Genomic DNA, 18,346 nt, shown 5'->3' with positions numbered 1-18,346 from the left:
AGCACCTCCCGCCAGCCACCGAACAGCTGATTGGCTTTCTTATGTTCATGTTCAGCTTCATCCGCAAAAGTAGATGTGGAGGTGCCAGAATTTATTTTCTTCAAATATTTCTCCATTTTTGAGTCTTCAATTCAAAATTCACCACTGCACCTTAACAGTTGATTACAAACCATGGCTACTACGTGATACCACACAAAGAGCAAGGTCATCTGAGCGTAGCGTGATGTAATGGCTGTCTCACGCAGGTACACCCACAGAGCAACGGCACAAAATGTAATTTGCTTCTGACACTAATTAAAATAAATCAGATTTTTTTTCCTCACAAGTGATTTTTCCAGAATTCTGCGGCACACCATTCATGCCCAGTGGCACACCAGAGTGCCGTGGCACACCGGATGGGAAACACTGCACTAGACTGCAATTCAACAGTCATTTGATCTTAATCTAGATACTATTATGGTGACACGGGCCATGATTCTGACATGACTCTGATGGGGCATCTGCCCCACACTGGCCCATAAGGGGTTAATAGAGCCTTAGGGAGGCTGCGCAGGAGGCAGCCAATTAGAGAGGGGCTGCAAGGAGCAGCCAATCAGGGCCGGGGTGACCCATATAAGAAGGGCTGCAGAAGAGAGCAGCTGCAGTTGCTCCCTGGAGCTCAAGAAGGGAGGACTAGCTGCCTTGCAGGAGGAAGAAAGCCAGCATCTTGTACAGAGCAGTGTTAGGCAGGATCTGGGGAATGAGAGCGAGATCCCAGCTGACTGCTGAGGCCCGGAGACAAGGGCAGATAAGGTGCTGGGGCTTTGGGGAAGTGGCCCAGGGAAGTAGACTGAGGGGTTGAAGGGGAAGGAGCACATGGCTGCCATCTACAGTGTCCCTGGGCAGGACCTGGAGTAGTGGGCGGGCCCGGGTCCCCCCCACCAAACCCTCACTTGCTAGTGCAACTGAGGAAGTGGCTGGACAGAGGACTGCCATTCCTCCAGAAGGGGGGAGCACAGAGTGTGGCTCAGCTGGAGGGTTGCGTCATGAAGAGGATGCCACGGTCCTAGGAATGATGTGGGTCCCTGGAGCAGAAGTGGGTGCACTGGCTAGCACATCTGATTCCCTGCGACATCCAGCAGGGGGCACCGGAGTGATAAGTCACATCCCATCACAATGGCCTTAAACTTCTGTACAGGCAGATTAGAAAACAGACTTACCTGATTTGGGTAAATATAACTTAAGCTCAGTACTTAAATCCTGTATATCATTAACCAAAGCATCTTGTGGCAAGAAGTTCCACACATTAGGATTTTTTTTTATTTTACTGCATGCAAAATTACTGTTTTGTCAGTACAATGCATTGTATTCCAAAGCATGCTAAATATTGCACTCACAGGAGGAGGCTCCGGGCTGGAGTCAAGGGGCTCAGAGTGTGGGAGGGAGCTCCGGGCTGGGGCAGGGAGCTGGGTTGTGGGGGAGTGAGGGCTCTGGGCTGAGAGTGTGTGCTTTGGGGTGGGGCTGGGGATGAGGAGTTTTGAGTGCAGGAGTGGGTTCTGACCTGGGGAAGGGGTTGGGGCATGGGAACAGGTTTGGGGTTCGGGCTCTGAGCAGTGCTGACCTCAGGTGGCTCCTGGGAAGGGACAGGACATTCCTCAGGATCTTAGGCAGAGAGGCGGCCAGTGGGCTCTGCGCATGGCCTCTGCCTGCAGTTCCTGACCAATGGGAGCTGCGGAGCTGGCGATCAGGATGGTGCCTGCGGACGGTAGCATCGCACAGAGACCCTCTACCCACCCCTCTGCCTAGGAGCCGGAAGGACATGCCGGCCGATTCCTGGGAGCTGCGCAGGGCCAGGCATGGAGCCTGCCAGCCCCACTGCGGCCAACTGGACTTTTAGCGGCCCAGTCAGCTGTGCTGACCGGAGCCCCCAGGGTCCCTTTTCAATCAGGCATTCCAGTCAAAAATTGGATGCCTGGCAACCCTACCCCTGCTGGAGGCCTCATAGCTCTGTGTCACCCTGCCCCAGAATAGAGTAGTGGAGAAGTTTTCCAGGCAAACTAGAATGGCTTCAGAGATGCAACCAATCAGAGGGGCTGCTGGAGCGACCAATCAGGGGCCAGAAGGGCCATATAAAAGGCAAGCAGCAGAGCAGAGTTCAGTTCTTGCCTAGAGCTTGAAGAGGGAGGACCAGGAGCCTGGCTGGTTGGAGGGCCTGTGGACAGGTCTATGCGGGCAGGCTGAGTCTATGGGGACTGAGCCAAGACCCTGGCCTGACCCAGCAAGGACACAGAGATGGACCCTGCTGGTCTGTTTGCAGACTGGGCCCAGGGAGGCCTGCTGAAAGGACACTAGCTGTGGGTACTGAGCTGGGCCCTGGTTGGGTTGTTGAAGAAGGCAGGGCCTCTGGGAAGAAGCTTTGGAGCTCTAGCCCCAGATCAGGGCTGGGAAAAGAATCTGAGACTGTACCCTGGAAGGGGGGGACAGCGACTACGGTTCGGCCGGAGGGCTGAGTTGCTGAAGACCTGCTCAAAAGACCTGTGATTGCAGCACTATTGGCCTGGGAAGGGGGTGCTCACGAGAGGCAGGAGCCAACCCCCTTACAGTCTCCCTGCTCCTTTCAGTCGCTCTGTCATTATTTACCCCAGCAGAACAGCTTCAGCGGGGAGGCTGTGGGAGCCCCCATCAGCACATGCCTTTGCCCAGTGCTTAGAGCAGCTGCCTGAGAGGTAGGAGACCCCTGGTCAAATTCCTTCTCCTCCGGCAGAGAGGTGGGGAACTGAACCTGGGTTTCCCACACCACAGGTGAGTGCTTTAACCACTGGGCTGAAAGGTATAAGGTGGCCTCTACCGCCACCAGCTCTTTCCCCTGTTTTGTATGGAGTGAGGCAGGCGATCAACTCATCCCTGCAAAGAGCCCAGCGTAGGTGCCTAAGCCACCTGCCTCAAGGAGAGGGGTTCCCATTTGGCGATTGCTAGCAGAGACCATCTCCCTGCAGCCCTCGCTGAGAGAGGGGAGCGGCCACTCCTCGTGTGCTGGCTTTTCTGGATCTCATTCTAAGGCGCTTCCCCCTCCCCGTTTGCTGAATAGGGAGCCTGGCGCCTAAGGCAGTTTTATGGATCGCAGCGTTGTTCCTGTGACTTTCTACACGCTGAAAAGTTAGGCGCTGCGGCTGTCAGCATTGTAGCACTTTCGCCCCTTGGTGGATCCCACCCAGTGTTGTTTGTGGAAAGGACTCTGCAATATAGGCATGAGGCCTCACCGCAAAAGTGCAATGGCATCGAAAGCGTTGCACCCCCTGCCAGGTTCCTGCACTCCCAAAGCCGGACCTGGATGCTGGGGGCAAGACGCATACCCTAGGTTTTCTCAGAGACAAGTGTTTGTGATGCATATGAGGTATTATCTCATGGTCTGAAAGATGCCTTTGCAGCTGCAACCTTGCAGCGCACTCGTCAGCAACCAAATCAATGCAAGTTATCCCCATAGCTGACATCCGGCACGTCTTGTGTTCTGTGTTAAGTATCTGAGTGGGATACCAGAGGTTTGTTCACTGTGCATGTGTAACACCAATAGACCCTGGTTGTATCAAACCTGGGACCTCTGGAGCTTCGTGCATAAGCCTCTACAGCAGAGATGGGCAAACTACAGCCTGCAGGCCACATCTGGCCCGTGGGACCCTCCTGCCCAGCCCCTGAGCTCCTGGCCTGGGAGGCTACCCCCAGCCCCTCCCCTGCTGTTCTCCTCCCCCACAGCCTCAGCTCACTGTGCCACTGGCGCAATGCTCTGGGCAGCCGGACAGCGCAGCTGCAGAGCAGTGGCCTGACCTGGCGCTCCAGGCAGCGTGGTAACAGGGCGGGGGGTTGGATAGAGGGCAGGGGAGTTTGGGTGGGTGGTGGTGGTCAGGGGTAAGGGATGTGGATAGGCGTTGGGGTGGTCAGAGGGCAGGGAACAGGGGTGGTTGAATGGGGGCAGGGGTCCCGGGGGACAGTCAGGAAGGAGAGGGATGGGGTGGCAGGGGGAAGTCAGGGGTGGGGGGCCCCGGGGAGCTGGATGGGGTAGGAATCCCAGGGGGGCTGGATAGGGTGCAGGGGCCAGGCCACGCCTGGCTGTTTGGGAAGGCACAGCCTCCCCCCTAACCGGCCTGCCATACAATTTTGGAAACAGGATGTGGCCCTCAGGCCAAAAAGTTTGCCCGCCCCTGCTCTACAGCTAGATGGACCAGAACACCACACCCAGAAGGCGTGTGGATTACATATGCAGCAAGCAGGCAATGACCCCGGGTACCTGAGTAGAGCTGGGCCCTCTGGCTGGATCTGGCCTTGTCACATGGTCAGAGCTGATCCAATTATGAGTTTGAGGTTGGAGTAAAACCTGAATATTAACCAAGGAAGGTGAATCAGAGCATGACTAGACTGCCTACTTCCCCCTCCCCTCTATTTGCTCTCTGGCAAATGCAGCACATCTGTGTAACAGGGTGAGCAGCGTCACTAGTCTCTCAGGGGACAGAAGACTGCAAAAGCCATGCTGTAGTGAGATTGTTGCAATCATGAACTCCACTGACATTCAGAAGGGGAAAGTGGCCATTGTTGGAGGTGGTCTGGTAAGAAACTCCCCCTTATCTCTGTTGTGGTTTGATTGTGTTTGCTCAGAAGGGATCCAGGATGGCGGCATGGGATGAGAACAGACTGCCGGGCAAGTCATTCTTAGCAAGACCTGAAAATGTGAAGAGCTGTAGCAAAGTGATTGGTGTTTGGGTTGTGTAACTGGTCAGTTCAGGCCCAGCTTTCAGAGTGAAAAGCATTGGGCAGGCTGCAGCTACCACTGACAAAACTGGGCTCCTCCGGTCAAGGCAGCTGCCCCTGGGTGGGGCGTGATTGTTGGGAATAGCTGCTAGTGATAGTTGCAAGCATTTGAAATGCAACCAGCTCTTTTGCCTCTATTTGTTTGTCTGTGCCTAACAACTTGCTTTGTAAATGAAGGGAATAACCCCTCAGCTGGTGAGTTTAAACCTCACTGCTACTCTTTAGCCCTCTGCCTTCATTAAGGCACCGGCTCTTTTCGAAGAAGCCTGGAAGCTAGAATGGGTTCAGTGGAGCTACTGCTGGGGCAGTGCCTAGTGTGTTTGTGCAGACAGGACTTTGCACCACAGGCATTGCTGTTTGCTGGGTCGAACCTTTCTACGGGGGAGCTGAGTGAGAGGCTGTTGAAGAGCCTCTTTTAGGCAGACAGAGCTTGTGAGCGAGTAACACTCTGGCCAGACAAGTGCCAGGATTGGGTGTGAAAAGCCACAGTTCTGGCTCCTCAGGCCACGTTCTGGCTCCTCAGAAAGCTTTACACAGCAAAACGCTGACTGTAACTGCTAGTCACAGCTCCCAGTCAGCTTCACACACAGAGGGAACAAACTTCGAACCGAATACAACCCAGAACCCTGTCAGCAGGATTTGGCGTGTTGCCTAAATAACATTTAAACGACAACAGCAATAAGTGACTCGACTGGTTCCTTATGTAACCCTTCTGCGCCTCTGAGTTGGCAGCAACAAGGGCCGGGTTCAGTATCCAGGGGTTCCGTTTCAATAACACAATGCAAAACCGGCTCGAGCCCCCACCCAGTGACCTGGGACAATTACCTACCACCCCCCGGGCGCCTCTAGGAGGCAATACTTCCCCACTCGCAAGCACAGAGTCCGAGTGTAGCAAAATCCTTTTAATAAAGGAGGGAAACAATGTGGCATCACGTTGGAGAGACACCACAAACAGGACTATACACAAACCATAAGCAAAAAAACCCACCTCCAAGTACATTTGGCACTGTCCTTTCCCCCTTAGGGTCTTAAGTCCAATCACCCCAAAGTCCAACAACCCAAGAGTCTCTGTCTCTGGTCAGTGCCACCCCAGAGTTCAAAAGTTTATCTGCAGAGTTTTACCCCCCCAGCCTGGGTGGAAATGGGGGGGGGCACACACAGGGTGTTAAAGGACACCTTACGTGGGCCAGGGCCGACTGCCCCGCTTCTCCGTGGAGTTCTGCTGCAGCCTTCACCACGACTGGCTCCACTCCATCAGCTGTGCCGCTCCTCCAGCCAACCTGTGAACCGCATCAGCCGTCCCCGCGAACCGCTCCACACTGCTCACTGTTCCACGGGCTGCGCCAACGTGCTGCAGACTGCTCCGCTCTGCCAGCTGCTTAGCAATCGATCTTCAGGCTCCCCCACTCAGTGATCTCAGCTCAGTAAGCTTAGCTCTTTTAGTGATTTCAGCTCTTAGTGGTTTCAACTTGAGCCCCAGTGCCACCTTGGCCCAACATGAATTCAGATCAGCAGCCTCCAGATAGACTCCTAAAGGATTCAAAATTAGCTCTGCTCTTTAACAGTGGAGAGAGGAGGATGTGCAATTGGTGTTCCAGGCCCTCAAAAGGGGCCCATACCATCAGGTACGCACACCAGTCCCCAGCCTCTCTCCCTTCACTGGGTTTTGGAACCCATGTCCCTTGTCTAGCAAGTACTATTTAATGTAGGTTGAGTCATTTCTGTCATAAAGCAGTCTCATAGTTCCTCATTCACATAATTAAGGTAACAGCACTTTTTTCTCCTTCCTGCCCCAATAACAAAGAAATTGGGGATTCCACAGTGTGAAAATAACCATCCCATGCTGCTGTGTGTTATGCTAAGTGGAGTGGGTTTACCAATGCAAATGCACATTCCTAAAATTCCTTTGCCCACTCCTCATAATGTACCACCAGATGTCAGGGTAGATCTCATCCTGACTCTGCTTACATCCTCCCCCCAGCCGAGAATTTGTCGTCCCGACAAATCACATTCCCTACTATACCAACTTACTGGTCCCCTCCAAAGGGCCTCAGATAGCCCACTTTAGCTTTCACAAACCTGTGTGCTAAATGTATTGGCTCCTCACTAATCACCCCAGGTGCATCGTAAGTTAGCCGTTTCACTGGTCTTATTACCCTGTCTCGCCTATGGAGAATCTCTGTTGCTATGGTAGGGGGGACATCCTCTTGAGTGACGGATGGGGAGGTTTCCTGTGAGTTCCCCTCGGATACTGGCATAGGCCCCTGCATTTCTAGTTCTAACAGTGGAGGATCGAAGGTGCTTGGGACATCTTCCATCTGTATGTCGCCACTGTCCAATAATCTGTGTAAGTCATTACACGGGGGTTCCACCACTGGCTCAGGAGTGTCAGGAATGGGCCTAAATACTTCTGCCATGGGGTTTAGGGTGGAAGAGGAGGTGCTCTCTTTTGATTCAGCTGATCGAGACTGCAATCTTGTCTTCATCCTAGGATACACCATGGTTGTGTCTTCCTCCTCAGACTCACTCTCAGATGTGCTGAGTAGGGGTAGGTTAGCTGCAGGAGGCCGGCTGTCCACATTGGAAGGTGGCTTTGGTACAGCACCTGCGTTCTGCCCAGTTGCCCTGTTGTGGCCCATCTCATAAGGGCTGCCTACCAATTCCCCCACCGGGAGCAAAAGGTTTCTATGCACGGTCTTTGTCTGCCCCGGACCCTCTTCAGGTTTGATCTTGTAGACCGGCAGGTCTCCTAGCTTTTCCATCACCAAGTAAGGTATTGCCTTCCATCTGTCAGCTATCTTGTGTTTGCCAGCAATACCCAAATTTTGCAGCAGGACTCTGTCCCCTGGCTGGAGCTCTTGCGGACGTACTCTAGCATCATATCGATGTTTGTTATGCTCTGCATTCTTCTGAGCTGCAGATGTAGCTAAGTGGTAAGCATCCCGCAGCTTTTCTCATAGTCGGGATACATATTGCTGATGGGTTTCATAGCTATCGCCATCCTCTGATACACCAAAGCACAGGTCTATGGGTAATCTTGGTTCTCGCTCAAACATCAAGAGATATGGGGTGACTCCCGTAGCATCGTTCTTGGTGGCGTTGTAGGCGTGCACCAGAAATGCAACATGTTGGCTCCAGGTTGCCTTCTGCTCTGGCCTAACATATCTAACAGGGTTCGGTTGAACCTCTCTGGCTGAGGGTCACCCTGCGGGTGATAAGGCGTTGTCCTCGACTTTTTAATTCCTGCTATCCTCAGCACCTCCTTCAGAAGGTGACTCTCAAAGTCTCGTCCCTGATCCGAGTGTATCCGGGCTGGGAATCCATAAACTGAGAAATATTTTTCCCAAAGTACCCAAGCGACAGTGGTGGCCCTCTGATCACATGTGGGGTATGCCTGCGCATATCGCGTATAATGGTCGGTCACGACCAGAATGTTCCCAATATTCCTCTTGTCCACTTCTAAAGACAAGAAATCAATGCAAACCAGCTCCAGAGGTTTGTTGCTGGTAATGTTCTTCAGATATGCAGCCCTCGTGGGCAGAGTTTTCCTTTGAACACATCGAGCGCAGGTCTCACATTTCCTGCAAACATCTTCAGCCATCCGGGGCCAATAGAACCTACTGCGGGTAAGTTCCAGGGTCCTCTCCATCCCTAAATGTCCAAAGTCATCATGCAGGGCCCTCATGGCCAGGGCTCTGTACTCTTTTGGCAGCACTAGTTGGTTCCGTTGCTTTTGTAGAGGGTCTGTGGTCACGCGGTGTAGCACTCCCTGAATCAGTTTTAGCTTGGTCCATTCTCTCAATAGTAGTTTGCCCTCTGGGGTAGGTGGGACAACCGCAGCTGGGCCTCGCCCCTCCCTTTTGGCAAGTAGCGTATCACGAATGTCAATATCTTGCAGCTGGGCTTCCTGCCAGTCAGCTGCATTGAGCACGGGCAAGGGAGATTGGTCCAAAGCAATATAGTTCACTGAAGCAGAAGGCACGCATTCAGGGGGCAGGCCCAAAGCTTCAGCAACGCATCCATGAAGGCTCTCATGGGCCTCCGGCTCTCGGTGACTCACACTGCAAATAGCTCTCACTCCATCCGTGGGTATCACAGCAACTCCTGGTGCTTGTGGACGCCTCGACAATGCATCTGCATCTACATTGCTTCTCCCTGATCGGTATTGAATGCTGAAGTCATAGCTAGCCAAAGCGGCCACCCATCTTTGCCCTGTAGCATCCAGTTTAGCACTTGTTAACACATAAGTCAGTGGGTTGTTGTCTGTCCACACCTGGAACTGAGCACCATACAAGTAGTCTCGAAATTTCACAGCGATGGCCCATTTCAAGGCCAAGAACTCCAGCTTGTGGGTGGGATAGCGTGTTTCACTATCAGACAGTCCTCGGCTGGCAGAGGCTACAGGTTTACGCATGCCTTCCACCTCCTGGTACAGTACTGCTCCCAGACCCTCCAAACTGGCATCTGTATGCAGGATAAATGGCTTGCTTGGGTCAGCAAAGACTAGGACAGGGGCATGAGTTAGGCAAGTAATGATTTCTCGAAAAGCCTTTTCACATCTCTCATTCCACCGTGGCCCAAAGGGTTCGAAGGGGCCATAGTGTCTCTGCACGGAAGGCCTTTTATTCCTGGTCTTAGATTTGTTCTTGCTGAACTGATATCCCCTGGTAAGATCATTGAGGGGTTTTACAATTGTAGCATAGATTTTTACAAATCTGCGGTAGTAGCCACTAAACCCAAGGAAAGTCTTGAGTTCTCTGTAGTTGTTTGGACGTGGCCATGTAGTAAGTGCTTCTATTTTATCAGGATCAGTACTCACACCCTCTTGGGACACGATGTGGCCCACATACTTCACCGAGGTCCTGCAGAACTGGCATTTGTCAATTGAAAGCTTCAAACCATAATCCTCCAACCTATCAAGCACTTTAAGAAGTCTTTCTTCATGCTCTTCCAAAGTTCTTCCAAACACAATCAGGTCATCCAAATAAACTAACACTTGCAGTAAATTCATGTCTCCCACAACTTTCTCCATAAGACGTTGAAATGTGGCAGGTGCTCCAGAAATCCCTTGGGGCATGCGTTCGAACTGATAAAACCCTAATGGGCAGATGAAGGCTGTCTTCTCCTTATCTTCTTCACCCAGAGGGATCTGGTAGTATCCACTCCGAAGATTCAACACAGAGAACCACTGGCTTCCCAGTAAACAGTCTAAAGCATCTTGGACTCGAGGCATTGTGTACTGATCAGCCACTGTACGGAGGTTCAGGGTGCGGTAGTCAATACACATCCGGATTTTCCCATTCTTTTTACGGACCACCACAATGGGTGAGGCGTATGAGCTGCGGGACTCTGTAATGATGCCATTCGCAGCCAGCTCTTGAAGATGTTGTCGCACATCTTCCATCTTGGAGAGAGCAAGCCTCCTAGATCTCTCTCGGAAAGGTCGGGAGTCATGTAGTCTGATGTTGTGCTCTACTCCTTTTGCACATCCCACTCATGCAGTGAGAACACCTTGGGTCTTTCACAGAGTTTCCTCCTCAGGCGATCTTTCCACTCCTCCGACAATGGTGAATCTCCAAAGTCAAACTTTGCTGGGTCTATTGTCGGAACTTGAGTCTCGCACTGGGGTTTCACAATTGATTCAGGCTCGAAGATGTCTGCTATCTTTTGTCCTTGCTTCACAACAACATCTCGACTTGTTTCATTAGCAATCAGTATAGTCACCTTTTCCTGGGCTTCAGCAGGTAGGGTTATGACTCCACTGGGGACCAGCACTCCTTCCGGGAGCTCTCCTTCAACTGGCTGCTCTATCATTGCTAATGCCCCTTTACTGTCTTTCAGCCTGGTACTCATGACAAGCACCTCTTGCTCTGTCCTTGCGGGCACTACTAAGGGGGTTGTGCCCATGTACTTCAGTGCCCCAATTGGTAGCTCAGATGTCTCCTTTTTAGCACTCTCAATCTTCCTATAGGCTTCAGCACAAAGCGTATGGATCATCAGGGTACTCAGGTACTGGTCCCCAGCCCGTCGTCTGCAGTAATCCGCGAGCACCTTGAAGAGACTGGAGTTGGTCCCTATCAGCACAGACACATCAGAGGTCCCTTTAGGGTCAGGGCATATTAAGGCAGCTGTGTCTACCTCTTCCCTTACCCCAGCAACCTCCTCTGGGAACTCCAGGTGCACTATGACATACCCTTGGTAGGGGTATTCATCCATGCTGAGGCCACTCAGCATGCCAGTCAGTGGCTGTATAGGCAGGTGCCTAAGCATCTGTTGGTAGAATGACTGAAATATAATAGTCACTTGAGATCCAGTGTCAAGCACGGCTTTACACTCCACCCCTTCAATCCTCACCATGACCTCTGCTCGAGGCCCTATCAATCCTGCAGGGATCCCAGCTGGACGGTCTCTTCTGGGGGAATCTTCAAATCCTGTAGGCCTAGGTGGTCTCCGTCCCCAGACCTTTTGGCAGCTACTGGGTCTCTCCCAACTGCTCCTCAGCTTTTCATACACTAAGGAGGGGTTCTCTTCCTTATGGCAGTTAGCAGCACTGTGCCCATCCTGACCACACCGATAGCAAAAGAATTGTCCTTTCCCCCTTCGCCAGGATGGGACAGTGGCTCTAGATACTGACTTCTCCATTGTCACAGTCTGAGGCTCCTTATTCCTGGAAATCTTTGCTCGGTCAACGGTGCTTTGCAGCTCAGCTATCCGTTCTGTCAGGACCCGCATTTGTTGGGCAAGTTCCTCTGTGGTGCTCACCATCAGTACACTGGCCATTTGCAGTGGCGTTGTGCTGGCTGGTTCCAATGTTTGGGCTTCCCAACACTCGCTGGCAGCCTGCCTTTCTTCCTCTTCCCTGACCTCCTTTATCAGCTGGGAGTAACTTGGGGGATGATCCTGCCGTTCTCTTAGTCGGAGATGAAGTAGGATCGGGTTCTGATACCGAGTCCCTCTTACAACTTGAGCCAGTCTGGTCTGATCCATCTGCTCAGCAGTCACTGCTCCCCTCATAACAGCTCTCTGAAGCAGTCTCTCCAGCCTCTGTATATAGGCTGAAGTTTTCTCACCCCTTTGCTGTCGGGAATCAAGGAATTTACAGTAACTGTCTTCAGGGCTCTCTACGCTCCCAAAGGTATTATCAAGGGCCTCTAGGCAGTCCTTCACACTGACCTCAGGGTCAATGAGCTTCAGGGTGCGAAGTACATCTAATGCTGGGCCACTAAGGCTCTCTATTAGACATCTTCGCTTTTCTACATCAGGTACGGCCCACTCCCGCAGCATTTCAGTGGTATGCTCCAACCAGGGTTCAAACTCCTCTTCCCCAGCAAATAGCCTTAACTTACGACAAGAGTTTGACATAGCATAGGCCAACACAATCTTTTCCAATATATGCCCCAGTGCTTGTGCCCAATCATTGGCTGAGGCTGCCGCCCCTGAGCTAGGGGGCTGCAGGACTGGGGCCCAACAAACCCGACATATTAGCCATTATACAAACAGTAATTCCCTCAAAATATAAAGACAATTGTTTCCCAATACAGTGGAACACTCAACAGGTGCTTGCGAGGGGTACTGACCCAGGGATCCCGGACGAGCCCCCAAAAATGTAACCCTTCTGCCCCTCTAAGTTGGCAGCAACAAGGGCTGGGTTCAGTATCCAGGGGTTCCGTTTCAATAACACAATGCAAAACCGGCTCGAGCCCCCACCCAGTGACCTGGGACAATTACCTACCGCCCCCCCGGGCGCCTCTAGGAGGCAATACTTCCCCACTCGCAAGCACAGAGTCCGAGTGTAGCAAAATCCTTTTAATAAAGGAGGGAAACAATGTGGCATCACGTTGGAGAGACACCACAAACAAGACTATACACAAACCATAAGCAAAAAACCCACCTCCAAGTACATTTGGCACTGTCCTTTCCCCCTTAGGGTCTTAAGTCCAATCACCCCAAAGTCCAACAACCCAAGAGTCTCTGTCTCTGGTCAGTGCCACCCCAGAGTTCAAAAGTTTATCTGCAGAGTTTTACCCCCCCAGCCTGGGTGGAAATGGGGGGGGGCACACACAGGGTGTTAAAGGACACCTTACGTGGGCCAGGGCCGACTGCCCCGCTTCTCCGTGGAGTTCTGCTGCAGCCTTCACCACGACTGGCTCCACTCCACCAGCTGTGCCGCTCCTCCAGCCAACCTGTGAACTGCATCAGCCGTCCCCGCGAACCGCTCCACACTGCTCACTGTTCCACGGGCTGCGCCAACGTGCTGCAGACTGCTCCGCTCTGCCAGCTGCTTAGCAATCAATCTTCAGGCTCCCCCACTCAGTGATCTCAGCTCAGTAAGCTTAGCTCTTTTAGTGATTTCAGCTCTTAGTGGTTTCAACTTGAGCCCCAGTGCCACCTTGGCCCAACATGAATTCAGATCAGCAGCCTCCAGATAGACTCCTAAAGGATTCAAAATTAGCTCTGCTCTTTAACAGTGGAGAATGTGCAATTGGTGTTCCAGGCCCTCAAAAGGGGCCCATACCATCAGGTACGCACACCAGTCCCCAGCCTCTCTCCCTTCACTGGGTTTTGGAACCCATGTCCCTTGTCTAGCAAGTACTATTTAATGTAGGTTGAGTCATTTCTGTCATGAAGCAGTCTCATAGTTCCTCATTCACATAATTAAGGTAACAGCACTTTTTTCTCCTTCCTGCCCCAATAACAAAGAAATTGGGGATTCCACAGTGTGAAAATAACCATCCCATGCTGCTGTGTGTTATGCTAAGTGGAGTGGGTTTACCAATGCAAATGCACATTCCTAAAATTCCTTTGCCCACTCCTCATAATGTACCACCAGATGTCAGGGTAGATCTCATCCTGACTCTGCTTACACTTACACAGACCTCCACCCCTTTGGAGCTGTTACAGATGTTTCAGCCTAACTTTTACCCCTCTGCCCGGATTGCTGAACTCCCCTGGCCCCGCCCTGGAATGGGGGTGACAAGGAACGTATTGGCAGGGGGATTCTGCAGGAACTCTCACCCCATGTCTGTCCATTGCCTGCCCAGAAATTAATCTCCCCCGACCCCCCAGTGCTTCTCCTAGGTTCTTCACACCCCCCAAGCCTGTGCTGCAGCGGAGTCCCCTCTCCCCCCTTCAGGACTGACGATGGGGGCAGCTCCAGGGACTCTTTGTCCCCCTCTGCCCCTACCAGGTGGTGTGCAGGAGGATGGAGGGAGGAGCAGAAGACACATTCCAGCCCCATTGCTTGGGGAGGGGGCTTCCCTGAGCTGCTGGCTCTTCACTTCCCCCCTCCCCTCCTGTGAGAACGGCTTTGGGTTCCCGGGGGGAGGGGGGGAGAAGAGAACTCTTCCTACAGCAGCTCTGATTGGTTGCTCTGCTCCAGGAGGCACAGCAGTGGGGCAGGTGGCCGATCAGAGGGAGTATTTCCCCCATGCAGGGCTCATATTTGCTACGGAGCTGGAGCCTCTCATATCATCACCAGGTGGTTCCAGCCCCAGCCAATCCTGTCGCCGCTGAAGCCTTGGGAGAGCTGGGAACAGCGTGGTGGGACATCCTATCTGAGTTGCAGTGCCCTGCCCTCTGCATGTGTGTAAACCTCCTCTGCCCCCCATAGCCTCCCCCTTCACTCCACCCCGACCCTCCCCCTCACTCCCCTTCCCTTGTCTCTCCAGTTAGCTGAGCCCCTCCTATTTACCCGCCCCCCACCCAAAGAATAGTGGCACTAATGTGCATTTCGTGCCGTCACACAAGTCACTCTGCTGGTGCATTCCTCCCCCACGCTGGGTCTCCCTGGTCTAGTTAGATGGTATTGTCTGTTTCCTTGTGCTCCCCCAAGCTGTCTGTATCCATGTGTTGTCTCTTGTCTTGTGCACATCGTGGGACAGGGACTGCCTTTGTTCTGCATTGGTGCAGCACCTAGCACAGTGGGTGGCCTGGTTCAGGACTAGAGCCCCTACGTGACAGTAATACAAAGAAAGAAATAACCACAACAGTAATGAAATTCATGTCTCCTCCCCACTGTAAGTTAATCTCTATTTTCCTCGAACTTCAAATCAAATGCTGTAATATAACATACGTGGGGAACAGTAGCACGAAGGTAGATTTGACGTGTTTCCCAGATCTTTGCTCCTTGACTCTCCAGGGTCCGGGTTGTCTTCTGGCATGGATTTGTAGCAGACCTTGTGGAAAATACACAGGGCAATGATGATGGAATGCGGAAAACAAGGGCAGCAGCTGCGGACGCTTCCCAGGTTGTTAGGCACCTCTCCACCATCTGCCTTTCGCATGAAGCAGTCCTGTCTGTGCCTTCCAAGTGCTCAGTGCCCTGAAACCACCAGCCTCGGGCAGCACAGCACAGCCTTCCAGGGCTCCGCAGGCCTTACTCTCTGTACAGGTAGCGACAGGCACACGCCAATGCCTGAATACGTGGCATGTTTCCTGCAGTGTCCAGCTCCTTATCCACCACACACTCACCGAATGACCAGGCCTGCTGTTCCCAAAGGAACAGGACATGCCAATTTGTGAGCTTCAACTCAGGGCCAGCACTTCGCTTAATACACCGGCACTGAGATATATTTGTAGTGGACAACAAGGCTACATTTATTATCAGACTAGAGACTCAAGTGATAGTGAGTAAGAATACTGGAAACAAAGGGTTACATATAAAACAAATCCTAACACGCTTTTTAAAGACTAGACGTAACTACCGAGTTACTCTCTTGTCTAAAAAAGCTTATCACAGTCCTCTCCAGCGTTTCCAACCAAGTCTGGCTGAGCCCCTTTTTCATGAAGCAAAGTCACTAGCCTTTTACGTTCTCAGTGAAGGATGCCAGCGTGTCTTCTTTGCCTCACACATACGGTGGAACAAACCTCTAATGTGCAGCTCCAGACAGGGTTCTCTCTCTCCTGCACCTGCTGTTTTTCTCTTCCTGTTAGTTTCTCTTCTTGAAGTCCCCTCAAGCCGTCATTTGCATGCAGTGCAGACTGGTGATACGAGACTCATAGTGAAGGAGACAATGCTGTGTCTACATACAAACTGATAGCTGGATAAACCGCTCTTGTCTGACAGAAAAACTGTTTTTCACCTTTGCTGTGACCAGGACCTTGATACAGACTTTAAGAACATATCCAGTATCTGCACATACATTTCTTGATGCTATTCATAATCAGTGTGACTCCAGCTTTCACTTGAGATCATTCTTTGGTGAACAGGAATGTACATGGCAGACGCAGGAAATTCCTGTAACCGCTCTGCATGCCTTTGCCAGTTGGCATTAAGAGGTTCTTAGTGTGACGGGTTGGATCACAGAAACCCCCTGGGGGTTGCCAAGACTACGTCTGCCCCTGCTCTCCTGCCCTATCAGCTTAGGACTTCAGTGCCCTTCCTGCTTTGAGCCAGACCCACTAGCCTGCTGCAAACCCAGCCCCAGGTCTGAACCACGTGCCACAGCTGTAGGCTTAACCTGAAAGCAGCTCACAGACGTGTTCCTGCCTTTAACACTCAGATGCCCAACCCCCAATGGGGTCTAAACCCAAATAAATCCGTTCTACCCTATATAAAGCTTATACAGAGTAAACTCCATAAATTGTTCGCACTGATAGAGAGATGCACAGCTGTTTGCCCATCCAGGTATTAACACATACTCTGGGTTAATAAGTAAAAAGTGATTTTATTAAATACAGAGAGTAGGAGTTAAATGGTTCCAAGTAGTAACAGACAGAACAAAGTGAATTACCAAGTAAAATAAAATAAAACATGCCCGTCTATGGCTAATACAGTAAGAAACTGAATACAGATAAGATCTCACCAGTTCCCGTAAGCTTCCTTTTACAGACTAATTTCCTTTTAGCCTGGGTCCAGCAATCACGCACCCCTCTTTGTTCCAGTGTCTTTCAGATACCTTTAGAGGTGGAGAGACACTCTCTTTAGCCAGCTGAAGACAAAATGGAGGGGTCTCCCACAGGCTTAAATAGATTTTCTCTTGTGGGTGGAGACCCCCTCCCCTCTCCTATGCAAAGTCCAGCTCCAAGATGCAGTTTTGGAGTCACCTGGGTGAGTCACATGTCCATGCATGACTGAGTTCCTACCAGCCAAGCCACATTCCTGGGAAAGCCCAGATGTGGATTGGTGTCTCCAAGTTCATTGCTGGCTTACGTGTTTCCTGATTGGGCACTTACGGAGAATAGTCTTTTCTCAGGAACCCGACCAACTGCTTCACTACACCCTACTTAGGATCAAACAAGTAGGCAGCCAGTATTCAAAACTTCGAATACAAAAATGAAATATGCCTACAAATAGATTCAGTAGATCATGACCTTTACAGAGGTATGTTACATTGCATATGTAGCATATATATATATTCATAAGCATATTGGAGGTACCGTCACACTTAGGTCACAGCAACAGTCAAAAGCATGGTGTATGGGCGATATATGATCTAGATTTACCTTTGTAGCACTTTGTGCATCTAGGCAAAGTTAGCCAGTCATAGGTTCCCTGGAGTCAGTTCACAAGAGAAACACCCTAAATTCTCTCACGGTAGGTAAACAAGGGCTTGACAATTGGTGCAAACTCCAGCTTGCCCTGGCCTACATGTAGAAGTCAGCACTGGTGCAGTTACACTGCTTGCTGAATCAGGGGTGTGTGTGACTGAGTGTAGACAAGGCCTAAATTTCAGTGCAACTTAGGGTACGTCTACACTACGGGACTATTCCGAATTTGCATAAACCGGTTTTGTAAAACAGATTTTATAAAATCGAGTGTGCGCGGCCACACTAAACACATTAAATCGGTGGTGTGCGTCCACGGTCCGAGGCTAGCGTCGATTTCTGGAGCATTGCACTGTGGGTAGCTACTCCGTAGCTATCCCATAGTTCCCGCAGCCTCCCCCCCCACCCCACCCCTTTGAATTTCCGGGTTGAGAAATTCATTGTCGCGGGTGGTTCTGGGTAAATGTCGTCAGTCACTCCTTCCGCTGGGAAAGCAACGGCAGACAAGCATTTCATGCCTTTTTTCCCTGGATTGCCCTGGCAGATGCCATAGCATGGCAATCATGGAGCCTGTTTAGCCTTTTGTGACTGTCACCGTATGTGTACTAGATGCCGCTCACAGAGGCGATTCAGCAGCGCTACACAGCAGCATGCTTTTGCTTTTGCATGATAGCAGGGATGGTTATCAGCCATATTGCACCATCTACCATACCATAAATTGGTAATAAGATGATTGTGGCTACCAGTCCTTTTGCACTGTTCCATTTGCTGCTGTCATAAGTGCCCCTGGCTGCTCTTAGCCAGGGGCGCAAAAGCCAAAATTGGGAATGACTCCCTGAGTCAATCCCTCCTTTTTGGTATCTAAAAATAGAATCAGTCCTGCCTAGAATATGGGCAAGTCCCCTAGAATATGGGCAAGTCCCCTAGTCCTGCCTAGAATATGGGCAAGTGTACTAGAGAACCACTGTATCAGAGAACCAGAGAGCACAGCTGCTCTGTGTCAGATCCTGCAGAAATTATGAGCTGTATTCTATTCACAGGGGGTGCTCCTGCAACAACCCCACCTGTTGATTCCATTCTT

The 18,346-nt window shown here is 51.4% G+C and overlaps 1 protein-coding gene across 2 annotated transcripts in view; it reads left to right on the top strand.

The window, feature by feature from the left end:
• The first annotated feature begins 718 nt into the window (after positions 1-718).
• The window catches only part of KMO (kynurenine 3-monooxygenase), a 52,515-nt gene continuing 34,887 nt past the window's right edge, over positions 719-18,346 (top strand). Inside the window, exon 1 of one of the 2 annotated variants that reach the window (XM_039495315.1) lies at positions 719-792. Coding sequence is in view for 1 of the 2 variants with exons in the window: in XM_039495314.1 (XP_039351248.1) it covers positions 4,524-4,577 (54 nt within the window). In the remaining variant the exon portion in view is untranslated. Of the gene's footprint in view, positions 793-4,436; positions 4,578-18,346 lie in introns of those variants that run through there. The other variant, XM_039495314.1, reaches the window with a different exon arrangement.

Source organism: Mauremys reevesii, linkage group 11 (assembly GCF_016161935.1).
Source record: "Mauremys reevesii isolate NIE-2019 linkage group 11, ASM1616193v1, whole genome shotgun sequence".
Classification (NCBI taxonomy): Eukaryota; Metazoa; Chordata; order Testudines; family Geoemydidae; genus Mauremys; species Mauremys reevesii.
This window is presented reverse-complemented; position numbering and strand designations above follow the sequence as displayed.